General features: G+C 38.3%; 1 protein-coding gene across 2 annotated transcripts; it reads left to right on the plus strand.

Annotated features, from left to right (window-relative positions):
- Positions 1-1,933: 1,933 nt before the first annotated feature.
- Positions 1,934-24,169, plus strand: ncapd3 (non-SMC condensin II complex, subunit D3). 2 transcript variants are annotated; one of them, XM_044046038.1, is made up of 35 exons: positions 1,934-2,037; positions 2,464-2,633; positions 2,922-3,084; positions 3,956-4,122; positions 4,391-4,549; positions 4,628-4,689; positions 4,773-4,860; positions 6,530-6,663; positions 6,929-7,001; positions 7,181-7,306; positions 8,395-8,647; positions 8,948-8,998; positions 9,512-9,598; positions 9,696-9,763; positions 9,844-9,978; positions 10,095-10,315; positions 10,774-10,965; positions 11,052-11,149; positions 11,239-11,348; positions 11,777-11,884; positions 13,512-13,626; positions 14,263-14,358; positions 14,467-14,705; positions 15,150-15,229; positions 15,669-15,806; positions 17,244-17,377; positions 17,504-17,703; positions 18,498-18,608; positions 19,976-20,152; positions 20,272-20,372; positions 20,791-20,858; positions 21,537-21,584; positions 22,718-22,780; positions 23,250-23,298; positions 23,590-24,169. In XM_044046038.1, the coding sequence occupies exons 1-35, from the start codon at positions 1,986-1,988 to the stop codon at positions 23,663-23,665; spliced, it is 4,212 nt and encodes a 1,403-aa protein (XP_043901973.1). In that variant the 5' UTR covers positions 1,934-1,985; the 3' UTR covers positions 23,666-24,169. The 2 variants fall into 2 exon arrangements, with proteins under 2 accessions (XP_043901973.1, XP_043901974.1); XM_044046039.1 differs by having other exon boundaries at positions 20,794-20,858.
- Positions 24,170-24,172: the final 3 nt, after the last annotated feature.

Here is a 24,172-nt window from a genome sequence, read left to right on the forward strand (position 1 = left end):
ATCTTATTTTAAACGCACTGTAACGACCTAAAACACGTGCAGGAGGAGAAAACACTGGCAAGTCACAAAACACAGGGAAGTCACAAAATGCTGGCAAGTCACAAAACGCCGGAAAGTCACAAAACACAGGCAAGTCACAAAACGCCGGAAAGTCACAAAAAGCCGGCAAGTCACAAAACGCTGGAAAGTCACACAAACGCTGGAAAGTCACAAAACACAGGCAAGTCACAAAACGCTGGAAAGTCACAAAACACCGGAAAGTCACAAAACACAGGCAAGTCACAAAACGCCAGCACAAAACAGGCAAGTCACAAGCAAGTCACAAAATGCAGCAAGTCAAAACGCCAGCAAGTCACAAAATGCAGGCAAGTGTCACAAACGCCAGCAAGTTGCCAGCAAGTCACAAAATGCCAGCAAGTCACAAAACGCCAGCAAGTCATAAAACACCGGCAAGTCACATCTCATTATAACGAGAAACCAATCTTATCTTGAAATAACGTGATAGTTTCTCGTTATAATGTAACACTGAGCACCCCACTTTTTTTGTATGTGTGGCAGCAATACGCTTCCGTACTCTCTAGGGGGCACCACAACAGAGACTTTTACACGGGATGCTCTTCCTGATGCAACGCTCCCATTTATCCAGACTTGAGACCGACACAAGGAGTACACTGGATGTTTTTGTACACATGTGCATGTGAAGTACAGTATCTAAAAGGCAAAGAGCATTAGTGTTAGGATTTGAACAATTTCTTTTGTGCTATGAATTAAAAAGTTCCTCAAAGACCTGAACCATGATGTTAGAATGATTTGAATATTGTTGCATTTGTGTTGGCTGGTTTTTCATACAGGCTGTTGACATTGAACTCACCCACACAGACTGATGGAAACATGCAAAGTGATATTTGACACTAAGCAAATTTGCAGTAACAATCATTACTTAATTTACTGTGAGAGAAATGGTGAAATAGTCCCACATGAACAATGTGTGTAAATGTGAAATGTTAATAAGCTATTTATTAATGATATAGTCAATCATATTCTGAATCTTGGTCCAAGTCATTCTGAGCTCAAAAGGTAAAATGAATGCAAGTGGTGTTCACTGGCTTTTTGTGTGTTAAACTCATCCATCATACAGGACTTGAGCTGCGCAGTGTTTGTCTCGCACCTTCTTGACTTGCTGATAATAATACGCTAGGGTGTATTCACAATTCCCATCAGCCCTCCTGAGTTTAATGCTAATGTTAATGAAATAACTAGCTTTTTAATTATACTTAAGACAGAAAAAGAAGACATGACAAGGAAAATGGACTGTATATATATATATATATATATATATGTATATATATATATATATATATATATATATATACATATATACACAATTCACAGAGGAAGAATTGATATAATTAATGTGATGTGATTTATTTAAAATGACCTTTTTAACGAGGATGTGGATTTGAGAACTACAAAATGTTTGATACGTTTGGTCCAGTAATGACCAACATTTTAGAAACTCCGTCATGGTGCGTGTGTATGGTTTAAGACGGTGATTCCCAAACTGAGGAACACAAAGTGATGTGAAGGGTACATGAAGACAAAAGAGATAAAATGAAAAATTCAACAAAAAAAAACAAAAAAACAAAACACGATTAGCAAACAGCCTGATTACTTTTTGAAACTGACAATATAAATAAACATATTCAACCAAACATTGCTATAGATATAGACCAGATAACTGGTGTTGCTCACTCAACATGCTGACACTTTTTAATTAGATCTATTTGGTGAGAAATAGTTGACTTTGAGAAATGTGCACATGATTTTTAAAAGTAGTTGTAGTATTTTCAGTCTAACTTTGACTTACACTCCAGCCCGGTAGGTGGCGATAATGAGCCAAAATGCTGACGTAATAAAGAGGAACTGTCGTCTGCGCATGGGTTGAATGTTTTGTATTTTCTGGCGGGCGAAAAACGATAAACAAGATGGAGTTGATTTCTGCGCTGCAGTTTCTGCGATTACATGAAATTCCTGAAGGTAAGTCTTTCTACTGAAGGTACTAATCGTGTTTTATTGAGGCCTGGGACATGTGGGTCGTCTTCGTTAGCACCGCTGCTTTCCCGTATAAATCTGCGTCACTGTAATTCATGTTTCCATGTCAGAGTTCCAGAAAAGCACAGGCTTATAAATACGATTTTAAACATGATTAAAAATATCATACATAGAGAGAAGAGAAACACAGTCGTTTACACAATGTGGAGTCGTTTATTTGTCAGTTTTTTAACTTCTTGTCAGTCATTTTTTTGTCCATGTCAACATCGCATCCACTGAAGTCCCAGAGTTGTGACAGCAAGGGCGACCCCTAGAGGGAGAAGTCGGAAAAAAAAAAAACCGTGTTGAGGAATTAAGAGTTTTTAAATCTTGTATTTTGTGGAAATCATGTGATAACTGTTGTGATTTCAGCTTGGGTGGAGACGATTTGGGATTTGGAGTTCACAGAGATTAAATCAATAGATGACCACTTAGATGAACAATTGACAGCCAGTGGAGAGAAGGCCTTTGGGAACCTGTACCAGTGTTTTCTATCATATGCAGACCAAGAGCAATCTGCAGGCACAGATGGAGCTCCCCAGGTACATCTATTCTCATGGATTATTATTTGCAAAGTCATGATCTTTTATCTTAAAAATATGTCGGCCTGTTGCTGATTTTTTGAAATCCTCAATTTCTAGACTGACTTATAGGTGTGTAGAATTTGAAGATGGATGTCAGAAATTCCATACAGTATTTACAATTACATTTTAATTCATTTACTATTATGTGAAATCTAGAGACTTGTTGTGTTCTCCTGTTTCTTGTGTATGTTATTTTCCTCACTGGTGACAACAGTAGCACTGAGTGTATCCCGTCTTATTTTGCAGAATATCTGGGCAGTTCTGATTGAGAATGGGGTGTCGATCAAGACTTTGGTGGCCGTGCTGTCCTTCTTTGTCCTGTCGGGAAAAGCTAAAGTGGCCAATGTGCAGCAGAGAGTGACCAGCCTGCATGCTGCCTCAGTTTACTTGCTGATGCTGGGAATCCCAGGTGAGAAATTTCTGAAATGAATGTATAGAGATAGTTATAGTTATATATAGAGTTTTTGATTGTCAGGCATTTAAACTAGATTGGTGTCACTGTTAATAATTCTATAAAACCATTTCCAAGTGATCATAGCACTTCATTCTTTAGAACTAGTTTAGAGTTTTGGGGAAATCTGACAAACATGTTCCTTGTTGGCAGGTGCTCAGTGAAAAATGTGGAACTATTGGCTGCATTATTATAGCAGTGGGTGATTCAAAAAACAAACAAAAAAGCATTACAGGCACTGTGGCACATGTTGAATGATATTGCATCTTTATTTATGTCAACATGTTAATAACTAAAGGTGTCAGAGCTGTGGGAAGAAAAAAGCGTACAAAGTGTGAAGAGTGAGTTTTGCCCCTCTGTAAACTTTAGACAGTGGCACTTTATTAATTGTGGAAATATTATCACACGCTTTTAATCGTCGAGCATTTATAGATGATCATGTCAGCACGGGCCACTTACACTGTTAAAAAAAAACAACTTGCTGGTCCAGCGGGCAAAGGGTAGGTGCTATAGCACCACCTAGTGTCTACCTGTGCGTAGTCAAACAGAGAGTTTTAGAGACAGAGATTGCCTTGTTGTGTGCATGTTGTGCTTCTCTGATGAGAGGAGCTAAGGACTGAGAGCTGTCGTGTCAAGCTATGTGGATCGAACTGTCAACAGTTCTCTCTCCGTTGCATCTTTGATTTCTCTGAGAATAAATTCTAATGAGAATAAGTTCATTAATTTGCAAACGCATCCTTCCCTTTGTTATGGATCAGGTCTGTTGTTATGTAGTGCTTTTTTGTGTTGGTGTGCAGTTTTTTAAGATGCCTCTTTATCTTGTTTGCAGGGAGCGTTGCTCATAAGGTTTACCATGAGGTTTTGTTCGACACATGTTCAGACTTGAGCCGTCACTGCTGGCCTCAGGTCACAGGAAAGAAACGCAAGAAGGATGGCCTGAAGAGTGCTCGGGCAGAATGTAAACGCTCCAAACCACAGCGTAAAGACACTTCAGATGTACGGTCATGTCAAAGAAATCACTCCAACCTGTTTCCAAACATTTCTATACGGAGACCTACTTTCTAAAAATGGCAAACTGTTGATAATGTAAATTGTAAGAGCAAAAAATTGAGGTGATGGGGCCTAAAAATGTTCTGTAAACTTAGTTTAGGTTTACGACATTTCACTTTCACACACTAACTTTATTTGTACTGTACTAGTGTTGCTCATCTGGGAAAGATGATTGTTAGTGTTTGGCATTAATTGTGCGTGTTGTTATTGTCAGATGCAAGAAGAAGAGGAGGAGGAAGAGGAGCTTAATTTCTCTGGGTCTGACTTGAAGAAGATTAGAGATGCTGTGTTTCTCCTGGTTCAAAGCCACCTTCGTCTCCTACAGACATTTCCACTCAAAGATAGACCACAAAGTCGCCTCAACTACACGCCGGTAACTACAGAATCTTCCGTCATTCTTTCTTCATTCTAGCAGGTAACGTGTAATGTAACATGTCATTTTTCTCTGTAGATCTTCATTTGGCTGCTGTACTTTGAGCCAGTCACTGGGGAGCTAAACTTTGGTGCTGTTCAGTAAGTTTTGTAATGTCTTGCTTTGTCATATCAATGAATGTGTCCAGAATGTGAATGAAGAAAGTTTTCTTACTTGTGCACAGAGATATCAACAAGCTGAGGAGTGTTCCCGAGATGGCTTTCTACGGCCTGCAGCGTCTTTGCTCTCCAGAACACGGAGACCAAGCAGAAGTAAGAGCCAATAAACATGGCACATGTCTTATTATGTAAACATAACACCCTACCATGTCTTTGTAGTGACACAGAGAAACATTTGTCCTTCACAAAGACTTGTATAAAATAAACAAACCAAATCTACCAGTTCAGTTTAGTACAGTTCAAGCCAAGCAAAGTTTTATGCCTTTTGATATTTTTCAAACATATACATACGATTTTTCCCTGTGGCTTGAACAGTTATTTACATTTCTGTGGGCAAATAGGAAACATACCGTTGTTGGTCCACGTGTGAAATATGTTATGATAATGAACACACCCCTTTTTTACTCTGTAGAGAAGTGAAAATTCAACAAAAGTATCGATTTCATCACGCTAGTAATGATCCAATATGGATACAGCATTTGGTACTGATATGGCATATCTCCACCGGCTCTACTCGCCTCGGCACGGCACGGCAAGATTAGGTTGCATCTCCACTACAAAAAAGCACCTTTTTAATGTGGGCGGAGTCATCACGGCACGGCTGTCCCTAAATACACCAGACTTCTCTGTTAAATATAGAGGTTTCCCTGGTAGTTGTTGGAGATTAACCCATGTTTTTAGGAATGTTAAGTAGTTTTACGTGATCCACAGTTAACCGCTGTTCGGCTTGTTTTGTGTGTGTGAGACGTCTCTTCCTGTGACGGCACTCTGGCCAGTCAGTGGCCGTCAATCTGACCAATCATAGCATAGTTATCTACTCGGCACGCTTTTGGAACCTCGCCTGAGCAGGTACTAAAAATAGTACCAGGTTCCAGGTTACCAGGCTTGTGGAAACACTACTTAAACCGTGCTGTGGCATGGTGAGGCGAGGCGAGTAGAGCCAATAGTATTGATATTTGGATCGACCTGTCCACGTGAGACCCTTCCTTTTGCCCTATGTCACTTTTTGCATGGTCTGTCACCTCTTGAGCACATTTGGAATTTTTCTGAAGCTACTCATAATGAGTGGATTCCACAGGCTACAATCGGTATCCTGATCAACTGTATGTGAAGATGTGTCGGCACTGCCCCTGGTCATGGACAGGTTCTCTGCCCTTCTTAAACATGACCAATGTGAAGCTTTAGTTTAGTGTTTTTAAATAAGCTGCATACAGAGTGACCTTTTACTGTGACTATCCCAAGACACACCTTACAATAATTATACTCTAATCAGCATATCTATGTCTCGCCTGGTATATAGTTTACTGTAGTAAATGTGTTTTTTAACAAATTTGTAAATCAAATTTGAAAGAAATAACATTTTTTTCTTACATCATTGACTTAATTTCATGGAAAATGTGAGCTATAACAAATGTGATGTATTTATATTTTTGAGTATATATATATTTCTATATTTGCTGTGTCAAACGCTGATAGTCTTGGAATGACCGTCCCATTATTTGCAGTTACAACTTATCCTGTTTCAGTCATCCCTGTTTTCTTTCTTTTTTCTTTCAAAAGCTGTAAAACCAAATTAAACCCTAAATTAAAACCCTACCCTTGAAAATGAATTCTTCTAGAGTGTGAAGTTGCGGTCAGTGTTCTTTGCAGCTTTATTTCCATTTATTTCTAATTTATTTTTGTAGGTATTTTCCCGTTGGAAAGGTTTCTTTTTACATATTGCAATATCAGAGTTGTTGTAATTTATGCCACTGTTTTCCAGTCGCTGCGGAGGGTTTTCCATCATCTTCTTTATGTGATCCTGATGATGAATAAAGGCAGCGGAGGAAAGCCCTCCCTACTTGAGGTCAGCCAGGCCGTCCTCGCCACACGTGACCAGGCCATTCATTTTGTTTGGTAAAGCACTGTCACCTAATTTAAAAAAATGAAGAGCTTGAGTTTTCTGTTGATCAATCAGGAACTGTGCATTTCTTATCTCTATTCATAAAGAACTGGATATGAAATATGAAGCTGGAATTTATAATTTAATGTTGCTGATTTGTAAAAGCTGCTAGTAAATGAATCATTTAAAGCAACTTTTCCTGTCTTTGTCTCTGTCTGTCTCTCTCTTTCTCCCACTCTCTGTCTCTGTCTCTGTCTCTTGGATGATTTGTGTTTACAGTCATCTCGTGGATGAACTAAAGGAGCTGGCTTTGCCTTTTCTGCAAATCCTCCTGCAGCATATTTGTATCCAGGTGAATCCCCACTCAGCAGTGATAAACTTTGCTCTGCTATAACACAAATGGTACCATTTCTGTGTTGAGTCATGAAAATGACCACACCCAGCAACATGACTGTTTTGCTTGTTTGTTTATGAAAGCATTTTCATTTTTCATGCATCATGTTCAATAATTGTGATTCTTTCAATGTTAAGATGGTGGAGAAGAGTGAGTTTCGAAGTCATGGAGCCCAGGCTGTGGGTATGTTGTTGTCTGAGATGAGCGGCACAGAGTACGCCCGCTTTATCAAGTGGCTCTCTAACTGCTCCAGATCCCGTAAGGTGAGAAATGTTTTACAAACTCTATATTATATCAACATTATCAGAGTCAGACTTTCTCATCATTAGTTTTTTACTTGTGTGATTTTCTGTCACATGATGCTGATTGAAGAAGATACATTTGAACATACTGTATATTTTGATTTAAGGTTGGTGTCAAAATGCTCCTTTTTTGGAATTGTATTAATATTATTATTTTACACAATTCTTTCTGATTATTGTTCTATGTTCTTGCCAAAAAAGTGTAATTCACACATTTTGTAAGAAATGTTTATCTTTAAGTTCCCATCCTTGCATGAGAGTAGTTAATATGTTGATGATACAGTCCCTTCCAAACATATTGTGAGGCCAATTACATTCTTTTTGCTGTACACTGAAAACATTTGAGGGTTGACATCCATCAGTCCATTTTCTACCACTTTATCCTCTGCAAAGACAAGAGTGCTAAACATTGCACCCACCGTGGTTTTTCTCCAGGTTTTCCGGCTTCCTGTATTTCAGCTTTTATTTCATGGTGTTTACATGAAGATATGTTAAACAACTTTGAAGAGCTGACCTTTTGTTTGGACCCTCATATTTTTAAGTGAACAAGTTGTGAGAAAATTGTTGTTGTTTAGAAGGTGTAGACAGTACTGAGCTCAGAAGGTTACAGAGACCTTTGGTCTGCCAATTTAAAGAGGGATGCAACCAAAGTTTTTGACTGGCTCCTTAAACCCTACTGTGCAGCATTTTACCCGCTAAAGAACGAACTGAAGGGAGAAAGTATCACAAAAGAATAATGCAAAAGTTTGGTGAAATCAGTGGTTAGTAGGCTTTATGCAGTTAAGGAGTTCTAACTCAATACTAGTATTATTTATTTTAATCTAATTCTAAAGCTATCTTCTAAGTTGTTTACATTCATTAATACTGCTGCTGTATGTTTGAACATCCCTTAACCCCAGTTTCTCCAGTGAAGCAAGTCAATGCGAGGAGCTTAGTCTATGGTTGCACTGGACGACTTATGCGTTTATGTCTGTAGCTGCATGGACATGATCATGATCTCCTGACAGCTGAATCGTAATGAGTGGGGTCTGTTGTGTTGTCTTCTGCAGATGGTGTGCCGGCTCTTCTCTGTGGATGTGGTGATGGTACTGCTGGAGCAGCCAGAGAGAAGGCCAGAGGAGTGCCAGGACCCAGACCTTGCCCATTTCCTGCCACACAAGTTCCTGATCCAGAACCTGCTGTTCAGCCGTCAGATGGATGAATCACCTACTGTTCAAGGCCACGCCCTCTCCTGTCTGGCCAAGTGCCTGGAGATCCCTTCACTCAACGTCACGCGGGCTGTGCACAACCTGTTCTCTGCAAGTAAGACACGCGCAGAGCCGACCTGAGGGGTAGAAACACATTTAGCTTTTTTCCCCCCTGTGAATTTCATTTAGATATTAGAGAAGTTTAGTCTGGAATAACTGTCACAGCAACACAGTTTCACTTTACATTCAAAACATACATTTATACATAGAAATATGAAACAATATATAGACAAAGAAGGAATAGAATGTTACCATAAAATATCACATTTAGGCACATACACCAAATAAGTGTTTACATTTCTTATTTTGAGTGTACTTTAAAAGTTGTTCTGGTCTCATCTCTTTCTCTGTTTAGCTGGAACCCAGACAGTGTTGGAAGGAGAAACCACACATGGTACCACACATGGTACGTTCATTTCTTTCTTTGTCTGAGTCCGACCACAGTGGATGGCAAGGATTTTCAGAGAGATGAGAGTTAACCTTTATCACTATATTTATTTCTTGTCACCTTTATTTTGGTTTACAAAACTGATAATCCGTATGAAATGTGTCTGATAACAAACTGGTCTATAATGATCACCTTCCATACAGAGAAAATATTCATTTAAATGACAACATTTATTATTCTTGCTTCTGTTTGACTTATTTTTCATTGAAAGTGAGTAATAATCACCAACATTATGAACATGACACCACCACTAATAATTCATTATTCCCCTCAGAGATTCTCATTCATATTTGTGAATGCAGACATTTTAATGAGCTATGATATAACTCAAGTTTCTGCACTGAACGTGTACCACAAGCTCTTTTTTAAATTAATTAGCCAAGTCTTGAAATCTCAAAAATCATTTGAGTGGATATTTATTCCTGGTTCACTGTAGTTCATGTTTGAAATGAATATTCTTTTTGTTTTCAGGAATTTTGGCTTCCCAGCAGAAAACCTACCGCACTCTGCCCTTCAGGACTGTGGAGATCAGCACCACTGAGAACTCTGGCTATGATGGTGAGATCAGTTACATCCAAACATGTCTTCACACATTCAAATATCTGCACTTGAGAAAGACACTAATAATTATTTTAAAATTTCAATGCACCAAAAGAGAATATGGCTCATATCCTGCTGTGCGTCAAAGACTCTAAGACGGTCGTGAGGAAATCGGCATTGCAGGTACCTGGAGCACGTGTATCTATTGGTGAAATGCATGCATAGATGACTTTTAACCTTTCTGCTCTGCTGTCTCTACATAGGCCTTGGTGGGTCTCCTTAAACATGGTGTGGTCCCCTTGAGCCCTGAGAACCTGGCCAGGCTGTCGGAGCGCAGCAGAGACCCGGCTGTGTCTGTAAAGAAGAAGGCTCTGCAGAGTGTGGGAGAGTTACTTGCTGTGAGTCTTCAGTGTCTCTTCTTTCTGTGCCTGCTCATAACTTGTAAACAATCCGCTAGTGTCAAGAAAAGAAATGTGTAATATGTCTTTATATAAAATACCACTTTGCTCATCAGGCCAAACCAGAGTGCAGCGTGGTGCAGAAAGCATGGCTGCAGGGTGTGGTGCCAGCGGTGTTGGACTCAGAGAACACCGTGCAGGACAAGGCCCTGGAGGCTCTTCATGAGGTGCTGCTCCGGCCGATACAGCCGTACACTGTCGGCTGCCACCTGGATGCCAGTGAGAGGCTAACCTGGGACTTGCTGGACCTGCTCTGTCATGACTTTCAGAATCTCAGGTTCAACTTTATTCTTTCTAGTGTGTTTTTATGGGGAAAAAAAACAAATGCTACATTTGAACCAAATATGCAGGCAGTCTTTCTTAAAACTGTTTAATTCATACCAAAAAGCTATATTTAATCTATATAGAATTTTATGTTTACTTCAATATGAAAAATGTGCAAGTTACTCTACCACCTTAGCACTAAACACATCCAAGAGTGTGTGTGTGTGTGTGTGTGTGTGTGTGTGTGTGTGTGTGTGTGTGGGTGTGTAGTTACATTTACACACATACACACAAACCTGCATTGCACTCATGGTCATGCATGAAAAAAATACAGTTTTATAACATGAAACTATTAGAATTTGGAAAAATATCATGATACAGTCCTTTCTTCAAATAACTGACTTCAATAAATGTATTATTTGTCACATGTTTGGCTCACCCTGTGTTTCTGTTTGTGTCCTGTATCTGTAGCCACTATTTCAGCAGAGCTTTCCCCATCTGGTCCAGACAGAACATGTTTACTGCAGCATTCATGACAAATCTCATCTCACACACTGAGGCAGATCATGCTGCTGGTGCCTGGCTGCTGCTCTCCAAGTCTATTCGTTTCTCTCCCATACTGCCCTACAGCAAGATCCTGGATGCCTGGTACAGGATGATCAGGTGTGAGGAACATCATTTACACAATGAGTTATTTTCGTAAGTGAGAATTAAGTCTTACAAAGATCTTGGTATTGATTTGCCCTTAGTTCAAAGGATGCAAATGTGGCAACCAGCTGTCACATCCTCTGTGTGATGGGAGATATTGCTGTACACTTGGATGAACTGACCAAAAACAGGATAGTTAGTAAGTGATTATGACATTATTATGGCATCATGGAAAATTCACTGCAAAAATCTGTAAATCTGTCATCATTTTCTAAACTTTCTCTTTAGGTGATCTCATGGCTTGGCTCAAGACTTTTAACTTGTCTATTGAGACAATTACTGCTGCTCTGGAGACTCTTCAACGACTTGGCAGCAGCGAAAGCATCAAAAACACTCAGGTTGGAGATTTTACCTTCTCACTGATAAATAATGCCACTTAGATATGTGTGGGTCATGTCACTCCCTAAAGCTGGGCTCAGACTACAGGGAATTAGGGCAGATTTACATGCGCATATAGAGCATCTTGTCACACTATGCCGGTATCCATTGTGTTGAGTTGACAACTGTCAGACTTCACTACCATACCATGCCCCCTGCTTTGCCACCCAACCTTTCTCCCTCCCTCCTTCCTTCCTCACTCACTCAGCTCTCAGCCCACTTCTTGGTATTTTTCTTAATCATGAATTGGGTAGATTTGGCCTCAGAAGAAGGGGTTTAGGTATGAAATTAGTCAGGATTTCCAAACTCCTGTAGTCTAAGTTCACCTTGAAGAAATTCCCAGACATTTCACGCAGATTTAAGGTTTTTCTTTGTTTGTTTTTTTTAGGCATTCCTGAATCAGCATGGTGGTGAGCTGGTGTCAGTGTGTGAGGCTCATTTAGCTGCCATCCTCCTAAATGAAAAGGGGGCTGAGAACCTAAATGAGGAATTAATGGTGAGTTTGACCTTTATGGCTTTAATTGAATTTTAAACACCACTTCTTTTTTCAGGTTTTAATTTGTCTTGGTTATTTTATTTGGCCATTAACTCTTCATGCTTTTTTTCCATGCAGTAGTACAGTTTTTGGTTTCAGTTCACTTTGACTGTTGTCTGTACATACATTACATTCACAAATTATCTTTATTTTTCATAGAATTCTATTTGTCATTGAATTTAATCTTTGAATCTTTTATTAAGCACATATTTCTTGACATGTTTATTTAATTTTAAAGCGTGTATCTGTTTTTTTTAATAACTTGAATTTCATCAATTTTCATCTTTTGATGGAAAGCAAGAACATGACAGCCAGGCACTTGACATCATCTACATCCAAATAGTCATACAGTATATACTGTATAAGGGGGTTTAGACGGGGAACTCTATACTACTTTAGTACTACTAAATTTGTGTGGAAAATTTCTCTGATACATGGAGTATATTTTAGAAGGAAAGCAAATGACATTCTAAATTACATCTCATATCAAATGGAACCTATTATTTTAAGTAAGGAGGTGTAAAAGTAAATAAATAAATCAAAACAGAACAAAATGAAACAACACCCTACACACTAAATAAAACCAAAACCAAAAAAGAAATGAAACAAAAACTGACACCGACCACATTCTATTCCTTATTCCAACAAATCAATTGCCCATTTTTCATTATATCTGAGCATAAAGATCAGTCTTTCCATTTCTTGGATCTCTTTCATAACTTCTAGTCAGAATTTGCTGCCACAGTCATTAAAGTGCCAAGAATAGGTTGCATGTTACATCCATTTTGGTAAAAACATCTACATACATTCCTACATCCTGTTTAATGTGTACAACATACTGACAACGTATTGATCATTTGTCAAATGACAAATGTGAAAACCTGTGGAAAAGCTTCAGAATACAGAGGACAAATGTATGTCATTGTCTAGACAGAGATGAGATGTAAGGTTTGTGTAGATGCAGGACTCCTGAGGAACTGACTTGCAATGCAAATACATCATACTCATTTAAACTCTTTTACTGATAAATGCAGAAATTATTTTACTTTATTTTACTTTTTTTTTAATAAACAACATTTTATTGTTTGATTGCCCATTCAACATTTTGGCAAAGCAAAAACAAATAAAAAACAATAAATTATATTTAAATAAAAACCTTTAACACTAGGTTGTACATTCAGAATCATTTCCTGAGTAAAGTCACAAAAAAACAACTCCTCAGCACTGGTACAGCAGCTGAACTGTTGATGGATATAGATTTTTCTGTCAATGCTTCCCACACATTGTGTTTCTGCTTCTTGTTCCGCATGTGCTGTCATTATTGCCCCCTGTCCTCCACATCAAACCACAGTGCTGTATTTAAACAGTAGTCCAACTCCGTGAAGCATTTTTGCTTCGATGGTTGTTCTGATTGGTCTGATTACTCGAGTTTCTTGAGGAATCATTTCAGCCCTAGTTTGTATTAAAAGAACTGGGAAATTTAGTCTCACATGCACAAGTAGATGCAAAATTTACTTTGTGTGCATTCAAGGCCGCTACCTTTTAACTGTGTTATTTGTTTAATTGAAAATCATGCTCTCTCTTACAGATAAAACACCTGCACACACTGGGTGTGTTGTCACTCCTCTGTCCTGCCAAGTTTAATAAAAGGATAGTGCTGCTTGTGGAGTCCGTCCTTACAGCACGTTCTGACAAACCTGCAGGTATGAAGTATAATATTCCTACATTTTTGGGAGGGTGATTGCATGACTTTAGTGAACGGCAGATAGCCTTTGCATGTTCAATCAAATGTTGGCAAATAATAATTCACTAAATATTCAAATGACTGAGAATTTGTATTGCTTGAACATGGTCTGTATACTGGTTCCCTTAAAACAAGATGGTTCTTTTTAAAGTCTCTTTAAATCACAGTTATACAGTTCTCTCTGGGTTCCTTGCCTTACGGATGCACCACGTTCTTTAGAGTTGGTTACTCTAAATTGTCCATAGCTGTGAGTGGTTGTCTCTCTAGATCGGCTCTACAGTAGCCAACATAATTATGTCCTGTCTATGGTGTGAGTACTCTGCTCTCAAGTACTCTTGACATTGTCATGCAAGAATAAAGCCGTGTCTGATTATTAGTAGAAATATGCAGTATACTACACAATGCACTCAACAAAAATACAAATATAGGTTTTTGTCTATGCACAAAAGGGCTTTTTTTCTGTTCACTTCACCTTTATTCAAGTAATCCATCTACCTGGCAGCTGTTTGAGTTCAACTGAGGGCTGTTCTGTGTGGAGTGTGATGTCCCCCTCATTCTGTGCTAACATGGCTTACTTGTTGCCAATTATTGACAGAAGGCCAGGTGGAACTGCCAGCCTCGCAGCCATTGTCCCAATTCAGAGCAAACTCTCTGCCCACTCGAGTCAGAGCTCATGGAGTCATCACTTTAGGTAAACTGACACTTTCTTATACTCTTTAAATGTATGAGAACATTCATAAACCTAATAGTGAATGACCTCCCTGATCCCCATGCAGTGCTACTGTGTCTTGTGTTTCAGGTAAACTGTGTCTCCAACATGAGGAACTAGTCCCAAAATACCTGCCGGTGTTTGCCAGGGAGCTGGAGGTTGGCACGGAGGTGGCTGTGCGCAACAATGTAGTTGTGGCTATGTGTGATCTGTGTGTTCGATATACCGCTATCGTGGATCAGTACATTCCGAACATCTCTGCCTGTTTGCTGGACACTGACGCTGCCATCAGGGAGCAGGCTCTCATCATGCTGACCAACCTGCTCCAGGTCAGAATTGGACTAAGTGTTCTACAACATCAATTAAATATTGTTCAAGCAAGTCACATCTGCCTTGAATAATAATTCTTAATTCAGTGGTATTTAAGGTGGAAAGTGGATTCAATGCATTTTCAGCAAGTTACATTTTGAAAATTGCTGTTGTGAAACCCAAGAGGCAATTATTTTATCAGCTGTAGACATCAAGCCTTTATTCACAGGTTTTATGAAGAATAAAATGTATTAAAAACAAACCAATGGTTATTAAATTGATTACATTTCATTTTGGAGGGGTTAGTTTTGTTTTGGGAAGTAAGGGTTGCATGATTTATTTAAAGGAACTCAGTGTAGAGAGAAACGGAACATCATTTACACATTGTTGTAATGTGAACAGGTTTGTGACATTTTCTCTCTGGTTTTTAACATTTCTCATGTAACATGTTCTCTCTTTTCCAGGAGGAGTTTGTAAAATGGAAAGGCTCCCTCTTCTTCTGCTTCATGTTGGCACTCATAGACCCAGTCCCTGCCATTGCAAGGTAAATCATACATTTTACATATTGGAAAGATGAGTGAGCAAATAAAGTTAGTGATATTGAAACAATTTGACGACAGCATAACTTAGAGTTGGACTTTTATTAGTCAATACTATGAGGCCAGAATTAAGTTTTATGATGTAATATCATTAAGGAAACGAGGAAATTCTATACATGATGATATTAATTCCATATGTGTATTTAATTTTGGGTGTATGTAGCAGTGATAATAGAGCGATATATTCCTAAATATTTGTCATATTTGATAGATGTTATCATTAATTAGTGTGCACACAACCATCATAGAACATTACAGGCTGTTGCAGTATGGAGTGTATACTGTAGTCTACCGAGGCAATACATATTCCATGTGAACAAATGAACAAATGAATGGGGCTTGCATTTAATAAAAAAAAAAAAATTTAAAAACATGGGTTTACAGTTTGTGTAGATACTGCCTGGTCCATCAGCTGCTGAAGAAGAACCCAGACTTGTTCAGCCAGCACTTCATCGAGTGCATTTTCCACTTCAACTCCTACACCAAACACAAGTCTTACAACACCTTCCCTCAGAGTGAGAGGTAAGACGATACACCCAATACCCAATTTACAAACCAGTTGGGATGCTGTAAAAATGTAAATAAAAACAGAATGCAATGATTTGCACTTCTCATAAACCCATATTTTATTCCTAATAGAACATAAACAACATATCAGATGTTGAAACCAAGACATATTACCATTTCCTATAAAATATCAGCTTAATTTGATGGCAACAAAACATCACAAAAGTTGGAACAGTGGCAACAAAAGGCTGGAAAAGTAAATCAAAAACAACTGGAAGAGCATTTGGCAACTAATTAGGTTAATCTGCTACAGGTCAGTAACATCACTGGGTATAAAAGGAGCATTTTTCCCCCAATCTGTGACAAAAACAAAGACTTTGAAGAGCCCACCATTTACAGTGTATAATATCAATAGATTCAGAGAATTGGGAGGAATCTCTGTGAGCAAGGGACAAAGCTGAAGGTCAAACCGATTGCTCATGATCTTCGGGCCCTGAGGCGGCACTGCGTTAACACAGGCATGATTCTGTAGTGGAATTCACGACATGAGCTCAGGAACACGTCCAGAAATCACTGTCTTGCTGTGCAAATCCACAAATGCAGGTTAGTTTAGTTTTTTCAACCCAAGAACAAATGTTTAATTCACAAGCAGACATCCAAATTGAATCGTTCACATTCATTAGCGTCTTCTCATGTTTGAAAAGGAACAGTGAGAAGAATTTTATTTAATCTCACATCTTCTCAGGAGTCTGTTTAATCTTTTCAGATTAAATAGACTCATGGTTCTACACCTCAGATATAGGTGAGGTTTGGTGCAAAAGACAATACAAATGTAAACCTACAATGTGATGGAAGAGATGCTAAATATGGGCAGCTTACACATCTGGAATGACACGATCAATGCTGAAAAGTACTTAGAGGTTTTAAAGCAACATATGCTCCCATCTAGTCAACGTCTCCTTCAGGGAAGGCCTTGTATATTTCATCCATCACAACAGCATGGCTTCACAGGACAAGAGTCCAGTGGCTAAACTGCCCAGGACTGTTGAGCAGTTAGAATCCTGCATCAGAGCAGAATGGGACAACAATCCTTTCCTAAAATGAAAGCAACTGGTCTCTTCACTTCCCAGACAGACAGAGAAGGGATGCTACACAGTGGTAAAGATCGCCCTGTTCCAACTTTTTTTGTGATTTGATGCTGCCTTTAAATTCAAAATTGGGTAATATTTTTCATGAAACGGTAAAATTCAGTTCCAACATCTGATATGATGTTTATGTTCTATTGGGAATAAAATATGGGTTTATGAGATTCTGTTATTCTGGTATTTGGTTTTTCACAGCGTCATCATTCATCCAGTATATTTGCTTTTTTGCGAGTTTAACTTCACGCAGGACACAGTGGAGAAATAATGTCACTTGTTTTTGTTCATTCATCAACTTCCTTTCGATAAGTGACAAGGTCAGATTCTCCCTGAAAGGAGTTGAAAACCGCGACAAGCGGTTTCAGATCTACCGATTCCTGTTGGAGAACTGCAATGATGTCCAGCGCTTCAACGTCACTAACAAAATAAACCAAGCCATCTTAGGTGAGAATGTGTTTGGATTATGAATTCAAATTCAGTCAGTGCTTTAAAAAAACATGTCGTGCCTAGAATAGTATTCATTAGTAAAAAAATAAAAGAAGATCCGTATGTTGGCTTTTCCCATTGCAGCAAGCTTTGCAGATGAAGAGCTACCTCTGGACGCAGGTGGTGCTGAAATCCTTTCTGAAGCCTTCAACATATTGAGCTTAAAAGAGCTTAAACTTCAGACCGTAGGAGGAGTAACAGCAGGGGAGGAAGCAGAGGAAGAGAACATGGCCACAATGGCTAAAGTTGCCCTGCAGGCTGCTCAGAAGAAGACCGCGTCCCAGGTAAGCACTTCTGCTAATGTACCCTAAAAAGTCGAACTTTAATGACCAGGGGCGTCATTTATAATAACGGTGCATAGGTACGCCTGAAAAGTTGCCGTATGTAAAAAAAAAAAAATAGAAAAAGTGCTTACGCAAACAAATATTCAGATTTATAAAAACCATTCGCACACACGTCCCGCGCATGGGTCAGTGTTTCCGTAAAAGACATCCATCATTCAGACTTGGACTAGTCTTCCTCAGGGTCAATAATTTTAAGATTTGTATGAATGGAGAGGGCTGAGCGTCTACATTAATACTGTATTATTATTGTTACTGTTATTATTTTATTGTATAATAATAATAACATTAATCCCTGTTCATGCCTATTGCTAATGAACATATTCTCTTCCATCACCATTTGCACGAGAACTAGCTTTGCTTTGAGTGCAGCTGTAATGTGAATGCTGCAGAATGTATGGAGTCACTGTAGGTTTACACTTTTATTTACTTTTATACCAAACCTCACCTATGTCTGAGGTGAACCATGATGAGTCTATTTAATCTAAAAACTCGGTATTCTGCTGCTCTGCATCTGATTGGTTAGTTGAGATCCGAGGTGTCATCAGTTAGTTCACTAACATTCGGTGGGAAACTCTAATTTAATTCTGTGGATACTAGTAAGTACCATTTCATGTGAAATCAGATTGTGCCAAATACCAGCTCCTGAATTCTTGTGCTCAAACTTTCATTACATAATACACATTGTTTTTAACATTTCACAAGCGGTTCTTTTATCTTCTTGCTTCTCTCCACAGATCCATAAGAAGGTCTTCATCGAGCACACGGTGCCTCTCATCATCAGCCTGAAGAGTTTGCTAGAAGAAAAACGCTCTCCTGCCCTCAGAGACCTCATGGCCTTCCTCCAGGTGAGACAGCAACATGGACATATCAAGAAGAAATGCATATCCAGTGAATATTCATTGATATCTAACAGCAATGTTGAAGTTTCCACCTGACTTTTCAGTCAGGTGTGTGTGTGTGTGTGTGTATATATATATATATATATATATATATATATATATATATATATATATATATATATATATATATATATATATATATATATATATATTAGTGCTGGGCCGTTAACGGCGTTAACGTGCTGCGTTAACGCGAGACTCTTATCGCCGTTAATCTATTCTCAAAGTTGGGTCTGGGACCTGGGTCCACATAGTGAGCAAGCTATGAATTTCACTTTGATATGTTAGCGCGGATGTATACCTGGCCCAGAAGGCTCTGACCTGGCTGAGCGCGGATGTAGGTAACGTTACGTTATGTAATTTATTGTCATTTTTTGTTTTATAACGGTCTATGTAATTTACCACGGTGAAAATGGTTTCAGGTTGGATATCCAACCGTCGCGTCCGACAACTGTCTGAATGAATATCCAACCTGACATGTGTATGTATGTTTGTATGTATGTATATATGTTTATGTATGTTTGTATATATGTATATATGTGTATATGTATATATGTATATATATGTATGTGTATATATGTATATGTATATATGTATGTATGTATATATATATGTGTATATATGTATGTATGTATGTATATATATACAGTATGTGTATATATGTATGTATGTATATATACAGTATGTGTATATATGTATGTATGTATATATACAGTATGTGTATATATGTATGTATGTATATACATGTGTATGTATATGTATGTGTATATGTGTATATATGTATATAATTTTTAAGAAAAGGAATGACTGATTTTCAACAGGCAGTCTCCGTCCATCTCAGATTTTAAACAAAAAGATGCATTGACACAGAAACTGACGCACAGTCTGACACAGACAGACAGAAACTGACACACACACAGGCAGACAGACGCACACAGACGCAATAGATTTGGAAACAGCGTGTCAAACATGTTGTTATTGTGGGGAGCAGCAGAGACACAGACAGTGTGAACATCACACAGGAGCTTGACGCACAGGTCACACACACTTGTGGCAGTTGTATTTGGCATTTTGCGCGCTGGGAACCTATTCTCAAGATTTTAATAATTGTGTTTCTATTCTTACTGAGACCTACCTTACAGTTGTTAACCTTTTATGTCAAAATAATGAAATACATTTTTAAAAATTAGAAGAAACAACCTATTGGCCCACATGAGTGCAGCAACATCATCATAGACCTCATCCCTAAGCACCTCAGTCCCGAAGCTCAACCCACAGAAACAGCTGATGGAGAACCTCTGTGTTTTGTTTAGGTGACGATGCAGGACAACCCTAATAAGATGAAAGAGCTTTTCTCTGGTGATGAACAGCTGCTCGCTGAGGTGGAGTTTTCTCTGAAGACGGCTGAGAAAGAGAGAGTGATGAGTGAGATGGATCATCAGTTTGAAAACTTTACCCTGACTGGAGATGCTAACACTCCCACTGCACAGGTCAGAGTTTCATTTCACATGATGACCTGTTTTAGTAAATGTAAGAGTTTGTCAACAGTATTTTGTTGTAATGTGTTATCATTCTTCTTTTGTTATTTTGATCTGTGATTTCTGTGCAGGACTCTCCACAGAGATCCAGGCTCATTCTCCCCGTTAGATTTGCCACTCCACAGCCGGCACGACCATATCAGCTGTCAGAACAACTATCACAAACTGATGGGTAGGTTTCATTTATAGCAGCTGATCACCATCAGAGACTCGCAAGTATCAGGCTAAAGTTTACTGCTGTACTTTAATGTGGATTCATTGATATTTCTTAAAGCTTATTAACAGAAGCAATGTAAATTTTAGTCCTCTCTCTTTACACCTCCATGATTTATTGTTTTCAAATTGAAATAACAAGTAATGTATGACAAAGTTACCCAATAAGAAAGGCAGCAATTAGAAATATTCATTGTTTCAAGTGCAGCCACTCACCATTATTTTTATAATCCATTCATCTGTAATCAGTCATTTTCTCAATGAAGTACTTGTTTATAAAATGTCAGAAAATGTTGATCACCGTTTCTCAAACCTGGAAATGATGATGTATGCATTTTTCTGATTCTTGGAATAAACTGTTTGTGTTTGTTTTTTAGCAGGTGTATGAACAGACGCACGCGGGACAAACGTATCAGGCCAAATTCAGACACTTTGAAAGGAACAGGTATAGAAAACAAGTTCAACGTTCAAGAAAAGCCCACAAAATGTTCCTTATCTTTTGTGGTGATGAACTAACCCGATTTTTTCTTGTTTCCCTGCACTTAAGCATCTTCTTCAGCTAACTCAATGAGATGTTTTAGGGCGTAGATGTATACGCCCTCTGCTGGTATCAAACTAAAATGACATGCAAACAAAATGAAACAATTATTTTTGACATCCGTGGTTGTGACTAAGAACAGAGCTAAATAAATGATTTCTGATGAAATGATTATAATCTCATCATTACAAAAGAGATACAGCATATGTGTGTTATTACTATTGATATTTAGTCTGTAGAATAACATGTCAGGTTTTGTTAAGGAATGCTATTCTGGTCTAATTCGCCTGTTATTGATTCAAAGCATTTGATTAGGGATAGACCACTATTGGTTTTTCAGATCCAATATGTATACTGACTATTACTAGTTAATGAGGCCAATAATCCATATTTGGAACAAATATATAATTTCAGTAAAACTCCAATGCCCAGATCTTTTCTCCCCCGCCAAGGCTGGCTGGCCGCTACTAACGGCCCGAACAGCATGTCTCTGTGGTGTTCCCCACAATAATTGATAATGATTTTAAAGCACAGATGAATCATTTATAGGTTGATTAATCCGTTTTTGTGTGTGTTTGCCTCCAGTGTTGGAGAAAAGGGCTGTGGGTGATCGAGCTATCAGCACACCAAAAGGTATTGCCCCTATCACAATCTGCATCACACGTCTATGATCTGCATTCAATTTCACTTTAAGGTGAAATGTTGTCCTTTTTTGTCTCTGCGCTTGGAAACAGCCTGAGATTGAACACAGTTTGTTCAACCTTTCACATTCTCAATCTGTTCATCCTTTCATCTTTCAGTAATCTTTTCATCTTTCACCTTCTCAATCTTTTCATCCTTTCATCATTCACATTCTTAATCTGTTCATTTTTTTCATCTTTCACGTTCTCAATCTTTTCATCCTTTCATCTTTCACATTCTTAATCTGTTCATTTTTTCATCTTTCACATTCTTAATCTGCTCATCCTTTCTTATTTCACATTCTTAATCTCTTCATCCTTTCATCTTTCACAATCTTAATCTGTTTAACCTTTCATCTTTCACATTCTTAATCTGTTCCTCCTTTCATCTTACATATTAATCTGTTTGTCCTTTCATCTTTCACATTGTTTAATATGTTCGTCCTTTCATCTTTCACATTCTTAATATGTTAATCCTTTCATCTTTCACATTCTTAATCTGTTAATCCTTTCATCTTTCACATTCTTAATCTGTGTCCTATCATCTTTTCCATTCTCAGTCTGTTCGTCCTTTCATCTTTCACATTCTTTAATATGTTCGTCCTGTCATCTTTCACATTCTCAATCGGTTCATCCTTTCATCTTTCACATATCTTAATCTGTTCAACCTTTCATCTTTCACATTCTGTTCGTCCTTTCATCTTTCACATTCTCAATCTGTTCATCCTTTCATCACATATCTCAACAACACCTTGATACAGTTTCATTCACATACTGTTAATGTGTTTGTATTCTCTAAGTGAACAAACCCACAGTTTATATTTATATTACTTTACTAATAGTAAACATATTCCTTTAACTTTACTTCACTTAATGAATGAGATTTTTCTACTACTTGTCATTTATTGTGGGATATTTGTTTCTTTTGTTGCTGCTTCAGGAACTGAATGTGTTTATCTTTGTTATGTTAGTAATGCTAAACTTATCACTGCAGTATTATCACATGAAAACCTAAATGTTTTCTTTTTTTTTTTAAATTTACCTCCCGTCCTTCCCACGTGTCCTTCTGTCTGTCCTATGACCTAGTTGGAACCCTCAACTTAACGTTCGATGAAGGATTCAGTGCAATTTTCAGTGACCGTGGAACAAGTGAGTTTCTCTGACAACAATGTGAAGTGTTAACATTGAGATGATCAACATTGATTTCAGGTGCAAATGTAACGTGAATAACAACCGTACTGCCATCTCTCATTGTTTACATAATTATCAACAAAACCTAAATGATCTTTTTCTTTGTCGTTTTCAAAAGTTCCCCGTAAAAACGTCATAGTTTCAGGAAGCGACTCAAAACGCTGTCATACATGTGCCAGGACTGTAGTTGTGCTGTAACGTTACAAACACACACATCACAGAGATAAGAACAGAGGAAAGAAAGAGAAATTATGTCTGTTTGTTTACATAAGTATTAACATGTGTAGTGAAGAGTAACCCGTGGTGATGTGTCCTATGTGTGAGGTTCAGTGTTCATCCGGACTATAATCCAGCACAAATTTATACTAACACTAACATAGTTAGGATCTTTGCTCATTAGATATCAACCTGAAATGTTTTCTCACAGGTCTCGGGGGAGACACCAGTGTTGATCATGTGCAGCCACAAGAGCAGCAGTAAGTGAGCGAGTTACGTGTGTGTGATGATCCAGATGTATGCTAGCCTGTATTTACAAGCCCCACTTTATTTTAATGGCTACAAACATAATGAAGTGGTGAACAAGGAATGCTAAATTCATCATGATTTTGATCTTTGATCTTTTAAATACAGACTTGCCTATAAAGCCATCATTAATATCTCCTGATTACAATACCTTAATCTGGCAGGAAATACCATTAAGCCATGTGAATTACTGATGCAGTGCATGAATTCATGACAGTGAAGTGTGTGTGTTGTGTGTGTTGTAGAGCTCCTCAGCTGAGGCAGTGGGATGTGCAGTCCCCACTCAGGCAGAAGAAAAGAAATCCCAAGTTTGGCAAATGATCTCATGGAAGAATATGTTTGTGGTTTTGTTTTGAACACAAACTCGACACAACATTTCCAATGTAGCCGTTATTCCACCACAAAACTGCAGGTGCCCTGTAAGTTGACTGATCTGCTCAAAACTTCATATGTGAGACCAGGGCCCTGAACATGTCTGCATCCATAACCAGCACAGAGGACAACGTGTCAGAGTTTACTGAACGCATCAAAGGTAAAAGTTATTAACGGTTTTGTGCATTTGAAAGTGTGTGGCCATGGCAACCATCGGAAGTTTGGCCAATTTGACAATTCACCACCACTTCCCGAGTTGCTTTCATGACTGCGAGACAGTCATGAAGTTTGTTTATCTCTTCACCAGTTTCCAGTTCTGAAGCGTGGTTGGGAACCTCTGGTACCATGAACCAAATATTAGCATGCCAAAATAGACCATTTGTAATATTTTGATATTAATGTATGAAATAAGATGATTAAAAATAAATATCTGATTGTTTTCTATGAACTCCACCT

The sequence above is a fragment of the Solea senegalensis genome, linkage group LG15, assembly GCF_019176455.1.
Source record: "Solea senegalensis isolate Sse05_10M linkage group LG15, IFAPA_SoseM_1, whole genome shotgun sequence".
NCBI classification, from domain to species: domain Eukaryota; kingdom Metazoa; phylum Chordata; class Actinopteri; order Pleuronectiformes; family Soleidae; genus Solea; species Solea senegalensis.